This window comes from Lissotriton vulgaris, chromosome 1_1 (genome assembly GCF_964263255.1).
Source record: "Lissotriton vulgaris chromosome 1_1, aLisVul1.2, whole genome shotgun sequence".
NCBI lineage: Eukaryota > Metazoa > Chordata > Amphibia > Caudata > Salamandridae > Lissotriton > Lissotriton vulgaris.
The window spans coordinates 549472702-549485109 of record NC_141685.1 but is presented as its reverse complement, the minus strand read 5'-3'; the positions used below and the strand labels follow the sequence as shown (position 1 = coordinate 549485109).

General features: G+C 43.3%; 1 protein-coding gene across 2 annotated transcripts in view; it reads right to left on the bottom strand.

The window, feature by feature from the left end:
• TGFBR3 (transforming growth factor beta receptor 3) overlaps positions 1-12408 on the bottom strand; it is a 341378-nt gene that overhangs the window by 43499 nt on the left and 285471 nt on the right. For both annotated transcript variants that reach the window (XM_086953939.1, XM_086953940.1), the window contains exon 15: positions 2476-2583. In XM_086953939.1, the coding sequence (XP_086810065.1) occupies positions 2476-2583 (108 nt within the window). The remainder of the gene's footprint in view (positions 1-2475; positions 2584-12408) is intronic.

Here is a 12408-nt window from a genome sequence, read left to right as displayed (position 1 = left end):
TTTATCGAATCATGAAGCAAATGTTGCAACTCCTCTTAGCTTGGAAGTCGGACTGAAGGTTCTCTTACGTTAATAACTGTAGTAAAATCACAGTTTGATAGTAGAATGTTTTGTGGTGACTGTTACAGCTTCTTACACATGTTGCTCAGTATTCGTGGTCTAGTCGGGATTAACTGCCCAGTAAAAATGCATTCTTGCGGTTTGTATGATATTTTTACCCAAAAATATAACTTGCTGCATCCCGGTTCAGCGTATTGAGAAATCTGTGGGCCTCGTTGACACTACATTACCTCTAAAGTAAAATAATTAAATAGCATACTGTTTGAAACAATGATGAGGTAACTTGCGGTTTCATCAATCAGCGATGAAGTGTCTGCAATGCATATGCTACACTAGGAGTGAAAGAAACTACATTTCCAGCAGAGATTTCCTTTAAGAAGACTTCTTAAAAATCTAAAAAAAAAAATCTGTATTAAATAGATGGATGCCATTGCTTTCAGTCGGATATGGTTGGATGTCTCTCGGATTTCACCCTGGATTTTTACAAGCACACACAGACAAAAACACACAAAACACACTCTTTGTCTCTGCCATAAAACTGGTTACTTTAAATACTATTGTGCTTTAAGTACCCCTAGCAAGCCGCGCTCCTCTCTTCCAGCCCCTATTGTGTCCTGCTTCTCATAATGTTTTTTAACAAGATATGCAGCGTGATTGCTGGGAAATCTGAAACGCACACCCCCCACCAGAATCTTACTGACCAGGCGATGCCCCTGATAAGGCAAAATGTTTATTTTCAATCAATGAGGAAAAAGTAAAAAGATGATAGAATCAACATACCTGGCCCAAGTACTATCACTGATGTAACACATTTACAAATTAGTAAAGAAAAAAGGTAAATTCACCCACAATTGTCTATGAGAACATGCGACTTACTTTGGTAGTATTCCTTGCTTACTCCGGAATCCCAAGAGTTAGCTAGGAGGATCCAGCCTTACTTCTGCAATCCAGGATGAGCCAGGAGTATCAAAAGTGTAAGTCACCTAAAATCTTTGTGAATTGGGCCCTCGGTATTTTCTCACGTTTTCTGGAATGTTTAAGTCAGTGGCGGCTGATACATAACAGCAGTGGCGGGTTGAGGAGAAGGGGGAGTCTCTAACCTTTCGACGGCCACCGTCTTCCTCCGTCATCTCTCCTTGCTTCTCTTTCTAGAAGCACACAGGCTCTCCTACACCAATCCTTACAGTGCTGTCACGACGACAGCAGCGTTGTGATTGGTCTGAACGCTATGGTTCAGCGCTCATATGGGGACTGCAAGCCTGTATAAGACTGAAATCCAATAAAAAGGTTTACGGAAAAAATTAAATGGGGACTGCAAGCCTGTACATGATTTCCACTAAGACAGTGCATTACAGCCTGGTGGAGACAATTCAAAGTGTGCATGACTATTTGGCCGGCCCCAAGAAGGCCGGTCAAACTATCACACGCACTCAAGTGCATATAGCACTTATCCCCCTGCTGTCTGTGACGACAGCCAAACCCCACCCCAAAACTGGCTTCAGCAAAGTAAAATAAAATGATAATAACTGCAAGTTATTTTCACTTTATCTTTCCTTTTTTGCACTGCTGAAAAGCAGTGGGGCAACACTCCTCCACCACAGAGGAGGAGCTGCCGCTGGTATTAGCTCTAGCAATGATTTGACATCTTAAATCTCCAGTATTCGTACACATTAAATCATAATAGACCAAATTTACTGTCCAGTGTACTAGTGCACTTTATGCTTCCTTATTCTCCACGAACCTGCCAAGGTGTGGACATTTTCTGATACACAAAGAGGACCTATGCCGTTTAGGTGTGCCTGATTGGTATGGAGTGTTGCCCAGCCCACACTTTTATAAATATGCAAGAGCTGGAACAAACCCCGCACCTATCTAATATATTCACTGTATGTGCCGGAGACAGAGTGGAAAACAGGAGATGAAACCAGCTGGAAACTTACATTTTTAATTTCCAGGCCTTGCATTCCAACACCTAGAAGGTGCAAAAATAATTGGATAAAGCTGTTAAAGGCAACCAAAGAATCTACTGTGCTCGTTCTTTTAATTAACTAGAGGTGTGTAGGTGCCCAATTGCCAGACTTTATTTTATGAATAAGGGGATAAATCACAAAACCTATCTGCTTTTTTACACATCTACAAATATCGTATGCTGATTGCGGGATGCGCATCTCTGAAGAAACATCAGAGGATGTGGTTACTGAATAGGTGAATGCTTTCACACTTGGTACAGCGTGTCATGTCATGCGTCTTCTTTCTCAGTTTATTTATTACTCTTTCAGGTGTATTAACAAGTGTATTATTTGGGCAGATGCAACATTGCTTCATTGAACAGCCTACATGTAAACAGTTCGCACATTTAATACCCAGAACTGAACTTTGGAACCATTATTCTTGCATAAAAATTAATGAATGTACCTGTGTGAGAATAGATGTACCACAGAGCTCCAGTCAGCAGTGCACCAATCAAAAATGCAGCAAAGGCAATGCCCACAACTGTTGGGGTGTCCAGGCCGTAAAACACAGCTAAAAGAGAAAGGGTTACATCATTATTGTATGTTGCTACTGTTGTCCCATTTTGAAGTATAATACATCATGAACTTTCAGGTGCAAAGTAAACCAACCACAGAAACAGAATACCAACACAGGTTTGTGGTATGCTAACATACAGCCAACAGATTTAAATATATAGTTTAAAAAAATGTGCCTTAGGAATGCAGCATACACCACAAAGCATTAGCGTATGGTTCCTCCTATGCAGCTCACATATCAGTCAAGGCAGTGGGAGGCGAAAATAAAACCACATAAAGAGCAAATAATTTTTGCTACTTTGGAGTCCTTCCTAAATTCTGGGTGAAGTTGACAGTAGGTCAACTTGACTGGTTTCTTCCTGCCTCTTATCTGCGTAGAATCCTCTGGTCCTGGAATGGGTAACAACAAATAATCCATATATCTCATTCAGGTAGACTCACGCAATGCTTAAAATGTGCTGGCGATTGCAGGTGGTGAACACTCATCCACTGGGATCAGACCAGGACGTATATTGTATCATCAGAGTTTTGACTAAGGGGAAGAGTGAGGAAAGCAGAAAACGGAAATGAAAGCGAAAGGTAAAGATGGGAGAAAGCAGTAAAAAGGGACATAAGAAATGAAAAAGAACATGCAAGAGTAAGCTAAATAGACTGAAAGAGTAGGGCCGGGGAAGAAAGCAGCATACAATGGAATCATGACTTGACAGTGAAGATATATGGCAATCTGGCATTCGGTAGCTCTGGCGACAGACTCCTAAGAAAATCTTTAGACACCTGCAAATATGTTTGAGCAAATTAAATATGAACCCAGCAAATGACAGTACTTCGTGCTGTGCTCCTCACATTGCCTCATTCGTTTGAAGCTCTATGTGTATATTATGAATGGCTCTCATGTAGAGCCTTTACTGTGAATAACGGGACCGAAATACAGCTACTCGCTAACATAAAAGTAGTGGAAAGAAAAGCTCTTGCCAGGGTTTGTGGTAGCACCACCTAGGCAACAGAATAGTGGCTGGCCTTCTCATCCACTTCTTCAACCTCTTCTGAGTCGCCAGAGACCCAGTGGAGGTGGAAGAATGTGGGCAATGCACCAACCACCACATTCTTTGCAGACCCACACGGACAGGGGAAAAAGTGACTTAGATAGGTGAAAACAAGCCATATTGCCCAGCAGCTCAGTGAGCCACTGCCAGCAAAGCACCAGCTCTCAGCTCATGTGGGAACAGACAACATGGCCTCAGGAGAGAGCGGAGAAAAGCCCAAAGAGTGAGTGCTGGTTGTGGGTGGTGGCAGGCCAGGTATTTTTATATATATATATAGATGGAGCAGAGGTTTGACGAGGGTGGAGTGTGTAAGTGGCAAGACACCAGGTCAAAGAAAAGGGGGAGAGTACAAATAGAGGATTGTTAAGGTAGGAGGCAGGAGACTAGGTATTTTTTACATTTGAAAGTGAGGGAGGCTCATATTATATATGGCTTTCCTGTTACTACTCTGCCCCTGTGCTACAGTTGAAAGTATAGGCAGATTTGTAGATAACACATCAATGTGTAGACAGGTAAAATGTGGACAATGAGGCTCTTTTCACAACAGGACTCTGAATGACATCCTCGACTACTTGAACGTTGCCCTTGTCTGTATATCACATCACGCACAGCCCTCTGATTAAAAACAACCCAGTCATCCACTACTGCCCATCTATAATTCTATAGATACTAATCCATGAAGCCAGACTGCCCAAGACAAGAACTACTGACAATTCCCAAAGGTTTGATTTTGCATATTGGAAATCTTTGGTGTGTAGCTTCGGGAGTTGTGATGTGTGTGTGTAATTTAATAGAAATGTGTAAGTGTGTGTAGAGATTTGTAAAAGTGTGAGTGGAAAAGGGATGGCATTTGTTGGCAGTATCAGTAAAGAGGACAGAGGGCAGATCAGTCATGTAACATGAGCCTCCTTTCACCCTCCTGATTGGGTAAAAAGGATATTGGTATGAAGTGTGTGAAATTACCATTCTTTCTAAGCGGGGATGCTCTATCCGTAATGGTGCAGAATCACCACTCCTCAGCAGGGCTGCCATATCTTCAGCCACTCAATACCAACCCTTCTAAGGCAATACTTTTAATGGCACAGTATGGATTAGTTTATGGACAGTGTTTATGTTTTTGTACCACAGTACGGTTTATGTAGGATGGCCGCCGTGGTCTACTATAGTCATACTATGGGAACACAGCGTCAGCAACCTTTCATAGGAACAGCAATTCAATCTTGCCACTCATTCAAAGGAAGTGAACACTACACTCGGCTAGTGCCTTGAAGTCCGAATGCACCTTATTTGAAGGAGAAGCTGAAAAAATATTCTGTTCTTAAAGGTGTGTGTCTACTGGGGACCTCAGTCACCAACATGTCAAATGCACGCTTTAAGTGGTTGGAATGCAGGTGAGGGACCCATGTAACACTCAACGCGTGTTCTCTACTTAGCTTTAAGGCTCAGACTGTCACAAATCTCGCGATGTCAGCAGAGGGCCTGTGTTTTGATGTGGCTCTCTTTCTCTTTTCAGGAAATCAGCTCCTGGCATTAATCTTTGTAGATAAACCGTGAATGTGACTTATTCTTCTCCGCAGCTGCAGCCGCCTGCACTCTGTACACTTTGAAATGTTCGAGACTCCTGCACCAATCTTAGGTGGTGAAAGAAATGTCAGATCGAGGGAGAGAAAGAGCAGAAATAGAAACATTTGTTTCTAATGTTTGGCTGGAATTGAAAGTCTAACGCGAACAGCAGCCGCAGTAACAGTCACTTCCGTTGTGCACAAAGGTCTTAACTAAGAAAAGCCTCTTGTTGAAAATTCTTGAGTGGGAGTTTGTTCATCATAGATACTAAGGCAGGGAAACAGCGATAGCAAAACATATTTGGGACTTTTCCACTATTTTCCTTGGAACATAGAGTAAAAATCTATAATTTCATTTGTGATGAATTTATTTGGTGGAGTGGCATGGAGAATAAAGAAGTCACAAGAAATGTAAATAGAAACAGGGCCACTGTTTCGAAACTAATTAGGCTCGAAAAGTAAACTCGGGATAAACAGTACAGTTTTTCCCTCTCCAAGTTCAATTTATTTTTTATTTACCATGTTTTTGAGGCAAAATCGCAGCTCCAGGATGCATGTCACCTCCAAACAGAAAACACGAAATCTCAGACATGTTTCAGCATTGTTGGGTCTTATGGACGAAGGGCAGCACGAGTTTCATTGTAAAACATGCTCTACGCCCACATCTGGGCATACCCACTTCAAATAAAGAGCCCCACACAGCAACAAAGGGAATAATGGAAATCCTTGAATCAGTCTGAATCATTGTGCTCCCTTCAGCTGTTTTTAATTCATGCGTGCCACTACTGACTAGAATTACCCATAAGCAACTCAGCCTTGCCTCAACCTAAAAAAAGACATCACGGTCCAAGCTGGTAGGTCCTGTCTCCTTGTAAACCACTTCCTACTCCTGCCTGCTGACGGGGAGGCAAGAGTCTGCTAGGGGCCAGAGGTTGTAGACATATACAGAATCTACACTTGAGGTTCAATCATATGCAGATACACTGTAGTGGCTGACATTTGAGGATGAGGATGAGTGATCGGGATATCTACCCAAGCACACTGTCAACCTCTGGTCAAAGCTAACTGAGGGTCCATCTTCATATCCCAAAAGGCAGGCTGGATCTGAATCCTTTACATCCTGAAATGGGTCAGAAACATCACCTGGGAACAGGTGACAGTCAGATCTAAGGTATGGCATGGAAATGACCTACGTGTGAAGGAGGGACTGGTGTCTCTTAAACAGCTTTGCTGATAAGAAGAGAAAGATGTGTCCTCATTCACAGACCAGATAAGCCAGAAAAGAAACACAGTCCAGTTTACGGGGCCAATGGCCACTTTAGAGAGTTCCTACTAACTGCTACACAGTTTCTCTTACTGATGAAAGTGTACAGCTACCATGGCCACTACTTGTGGGCATTTAGGATTGTAAACGTGGATTATAAAATCCTCAGTGAAATACTGGTAAATCGTTTGCTCCCTATGCTCCACAATTTGATACACTCTGACCAATCTGGATTTATACTATGTCGCAGTTCAGTACGCAACATCAGATGGCTTGTCCAAGTTTTGGACTATCCCCTTTGGGCATATCCTAAAGCCTTGGCACTAGCACCCAACATTGAAAAAGGCCTTCGGCTCCCTAGAAGGAGACTTTCTCCATATGGTTATGACTCGTTTGGGGCTGGGCCGTGGATTCCTTTGAATTGGACACGTCTATTGTACACTGGTAGAACAGCATGTATTAAGACTGGCAGGATCATTTCAAGCTCCTGTGCCATTGATAGAGGCACCAGTCAGGCTGCACAGTATCCCCAGTTGTCTTTGCCATAGCAGTTGAACAGTTAGGATTAACACTTAGACAGAGTAACTCCTTTCAAGGATTGATGGTACATCTCTCTATATGAGGATGATATGCTAGTACATTTATGCAGGGAAAGATAGGTCAAGGAGGGCGCCTGTACTGTGATTGCACGATTTGGTGAAGTATCTGGCCTACAGGTGAATTTTATTAAATCTAACACCTATTCCCTGCATCCTATGTGCACCAATAATAAGCCTCTGGAAATATAGGATGAGATCCGCTGGAAAGCATGCACTTTTAGATATCGGGGTTGCAAATATATCAATCCAAAACTCAGTTGCTCAAGGACAACTATCCTCTCTGTGCCAATCTCTTTGCTTCTGGCCCACGTTGCCATTGACTGTGATAGGCCACGTGGCCCTTGAAGAGATGGTTGCCCTCCCACACCTTCATTACTTCTTTGAAATGCTTCCCATTCGGGTATCAGTGGCAATTTTTTCACAAGATTGATGAGTTACTTCTAAAATAGAGCTGGGACACACAGCATCTGCTACAAATGCAGTTCCCTCTCTGAGAACCATTATTAGACTCTCAGGCAGGGTCAAGGTGCTAAGAACCAACAACAGAGAGAAAGACTACAGGGACAACTTCGTAGCCAGAGAATGAGGTTGAAAAAGAAGACCTTACTGACTATTCTCTGGTGAGGCAGTCCTGGAGGAATGCTTGAGTAGATGAAATTGCAGTACAGGAGCTGAAAGTTGCTGCCAAGCTTTTCTTAAGTGTTCACTTAACTTATTTGCCTTTGTATTAAAGACACTTGTCTGCCTGAAATATAGTGGCAATATATACTGTTCGATAAAACTTTAAAAGAAATAATAATTCAAATAGGTTTCAAATATTTCCAAGATTTCTTTTGGCAAACATCTTCGTACGTATGATCTTTCTCCTTGTTGGTGGTTATTATTACTACAGCGGTGTTAAATACTCCTTCCGACTGACAGCTTCAGTAGCGAGATGCATTACAAATAAGCACTGAAAATCATTTCTGTAAGAATGCCAACAGGATTGTTTAGCTGTTTGATTTCTCATGGAATTCTTTTTACAATGGTTTTAGGTGCATGGATAATAACGTTGGGTGATTTTTCAAATACGCTTCTGAGTCCACATCCATTTAACCTTACATCAGGATTTTATATTAATTCAATCACTCAATAAACCAAACAAGAATCTTTATTTCGCAATGTTTCCAAAGCATATAAAGTGCACAAGATAGTAACAACATTAAAAATATACATATTACATAAAATAATTAACAGAAACGAGAAAACAAATCATATTTAAAATCCTAGGTTAAAAACAATTAAAAAATCAAGAAAAAACATCATCGAAATTTTATAAAGTGCATAGTGCCATCACAATGAATTAATAAATACACCACTGCTATTGTCAGGTCTACCATTCTATGTTGGCTCTCCTATTTTTAAGGGAAGACCAGAGACACGGGGCCAAGGCATAACGTACAAATGGAACGCTCAGTTTTTTGATAAAATAAAGGCTGGACGACATTCCCTAATTTTATATTTGCGCAAAAGAGGGAGAATGAACATAACCTTTTGGAGATCATAAAAACTGCAAAAGAACAATATATGTAAATCCAACTCGGCTGACCTTCCATCACAAGGACAGGCTGGCAAATAGTTTAATGAGTACTTATTGTGTGGTAAGCCCATCATCAAGGGAATGTAATTCATACAAAAACTCACTAAAATGAAATGGTAGTGAGAGTTTGTCACAAATATTAAATATGATTCATCGACCTATGTGATGGGAGGGGACATAAGGTACAGCTTTACTAAGGATTTTAGTTGATTTAATCCCTCTCTCTCACACACAACCTTCGCTAAAAAGATTTCTTTAATTCTTGTCTTCGATATAGTCGAACAAGTGGATGGATTAGAACATAGCTCTTCCAAAGCTCCCAAAGTGCACTTCACATATTGCAACCAAGGAATCTTATGTACGTGGTCTAGGGATAGGCAGACCCTGATGATGTTTTGGGTCAAGTTGACGGTGTCCCTCCTCCAGATCGAGTGCCATGGCAATATGGGAGCTAACAGGAGAACATCAGAAAGATATGGGACACCAAGTTCAATATGGCAGTTATAATTTGAGCAGCTTCGTGCAAGAACGATTAGCCTTTTATACAAAATCATCCTCTACTCTTTGTAAAGGATCTATTGCCGCCATCCCCCATACCCCTGCACTATATGCCGCTGTGAAAAAGGTTTTTGCAGAGTACAAATTTAGGCTTGAACCCGAACTTCTTAATAAAACTGAAAATAATTGTTACACTTTTCTCCATAACTCTATTAGCCACCATATTTAGACAGGAGTGCTTTTGATCGAAAAGAACCCCCAGGTAAGAGAAGGTGCCCACCACTTCCAGCCTGCGCGTCTCCATGTGAAATGCTGGAAATTTGTTAGGGTGTGCCCCTGCTACTAACACAAACAATTTTGCTTCATTAACATGGAGGTCCAGACTTTTGATAAATTGTGATTGGACCTCTATAAGTTTCTACAGCGCCGTCTTAATACTGATTCATCTGCATAACACAAAATTGGGAGGGGGGCTGCATTTAAAATGGACACATCTGTCGTAGACGGTTGCCTGCACCCCATTAGTATATACTGAAAATAGAAAAGGGGCGAGGACGCAGCCCTGTCTTACGCCCGCCCCGTTTAATCAAAAAAGGCCTTGTGCACTCATCATCACTACCATTTTTAAATTAATTCTCTTTCTAGGAAAATTATTTTTAAAATGTTTGTATTCAAGACCTTGCCAAAAAAAAGGCCATCTGGTTTACCAAAGGAGTCTGTGTTTTGGAGTACCAAGCCAACATTCCAAGGCATGTAGCTTTTTTGGCAAAGCATAATGCACACATTTTACCTTGATAAAAATATATTATAAACAATGACGTGCCTGTGCAAGGAAAGCAGAGGAATAACAAAGAGAATACATTGTGACTTTTTAGAAAAGCAAAACTAAAAGTACATGGAGCGATCTTCAAGCCTTTTGTGATTTGGTCTCAAACACATTCTAGGTTGCTAGCTTTCTGAACATAAGCCCCTTCCTCGAGTTGTTTTTATGCGACTAAAGCTGAGAACTCCTTTCATCGGTCTAAAAGCATTTTAAGCTTTGGTAAGTATGGTTTTTTTTAAAATTTAATTTAATTTATTTTTTATGCGATTTTATATATTGCGCAAACTTTACCCGAAGGTGTCAGAGCGTTTTACATAAGAACCAGTTGCAAAACATAAGGACTAAGGATTACATGTGTTACATAAAAGATACAAACAGAAAAAATTGCAAATGTACAAGATGTAAAGTCACACAAGGAAGAGATCCACACAGAAAGAAAAATTGCAAATGTACAAATAGTTAATTCACTCAAGGAAGAGTCACATAGGAATGGTAGAGAGTACAAAGGTCTACTGCATATACTAGTGATTAGAGTTATCTCTATGAAGAGAAAAGCAGAGTTCCATTAAGTGGGATCGGATGGGGGATGCAGTCACAGCACCAAGGGAGGGTGGGAGGGATACACGGGTATGGAGAAAAGGCAAACCAGAAAAGGGAAGAAACATTTGAGGATCGTCAAGGGGGAAACGAAGGAAAAGGGTTAAAGGACGAGGGAATTGGCAAGATGGCGGGTCAGGGTCCAGAGAAAAGCGTCTGAGAGCAGCAGCAAAATGGCGGCCAGGACTATAGAAAAAGTAAAGAAGTCCAGGAGAGTCCATGGCATAGTTTCTTTCCTTCGAATGTGGCTGCAGGGCTGCTGACTGCATCTGGTGTTTTCACGGCCCGCTGCTTTGTTTTGCGGAGGGGTGTGTGTGCCCCGAGGGCCGCTCCGCACGGGCCCTCTCCACTGGCCCAGAATTGCAGGGGCTGCTGCAGACTTGGGGCGGCCGGGGAGCGCGGCCAGGGCTCACCTTTCTCGGCGGGGCTGCATGGTGATCCTGCAGGTCCGGTAGAACCATAAATCCCTGGTGTGGAGAGGAGCCTCCGGCGCTGCTCTGGCCCCTGGGGGCACGGGGAGCCCGGGCTCCGCATCAGAGCGGGCCGAGGGAGCCACTGTTGTTTGGGTGGCGGGCTGGGGAGCTGCTCTGTGGTTTGAAGAGTCGCCCCGCCTGCAGAGCGCTCGTCGGGGCGAGAGGTGAAGCGGTCTCGGCTGCCGCTGCGGGTCGCTCCTCTTGTCCGGCTCTTACCCTGCTCTCCAGAGTGTTTGCATCGGATCCTGGGGGCTGTGTTTCTCCTGTGGCCCTGCGCGGTCAGACCATCATCATCGCCCTGGGCGCCATCATGGGGCGAGCCGCAGGGCTTCCATTTCCATTACATGCCTTGCCGCCACTTGCCAAACTAGAGCGCTGATCTCCCTATGAGCGTGGCCCGGCCCCGGGGTGCAACCCGGGCTCCTTCCCTCCTCCCTGCTCAGCGCTCGTCTTTTCGGTCCCGGTCTCCTTACAGTATCGGCCTCAACGCCTGCAGTTCCGTGCACGTGAGCGTCTCGGCGCAAGAACGGGCCTTTCTTCCCCTCCCTCCGCTCACCTTTCTGCCCCCGGCTCTAGCTCAGCAGCGTCACGACGAGGAGAATCGCGGGGAGCCAGACTATGGTCCGCCCCTAGGTGGCTGGTTATCCCCTCTTAGATAGACAGCCCCTCGCCTGCCCTCACCGCTCTTCTCTCAGCGCCATGGAGCGCCCCTTCAGAGATGGATGCCACCATCGCCACTTATCTGCTCCTGCGGTAAAGGTCAGGAATGGGCTAAGACCGCCTCGGCTCGGGAGAGTCTTTCAACCGCACCGATCCTGTTTACGGGACTTAGCCCCACCTAAGGATGGGCGCTGGGGCACTGAGACGGCAGAGAACCCCAACGAGTGAAGAGCAAGGGGGCCTTTTAATGTTGTCAGCTGTAGTCGAATCTTCTCGAAATCAGCCCCTGTTTTGAGCTCAGCTTTCAAAGATCATGCTTCCATTAGAAATGAAATATATGTGCAGGTACAGTATGGAAATAAGTTGCAAATGGTGCACCTAGTGTCTTTTTGTAAGGCCCTTCTGACCATTGGCTACTGGGCACTGCTAATGTAACCAACAACTCAATTGGAAGCTCCATTCAAATAATGTTTGTGGATAGCCAATAGTGTGGCCATTTCGCCTCATTTACTTTAATTGCAAGCAGACCGGAAGAAAGGGTGAAGATTTTATAATCTGAGATCTATGAATTGAAAAGTAATTACATATTTTAAAATCATTTTGTCGGTGTTTATGTGTACAGTATTTGTGAGTTTCAAAGACTGCTAACAAATATGCTGTAACCAAGCAGTCCACATCAGATGACCTCAGAGAATAAGTGGGGATTTAAATACTTATTTTCG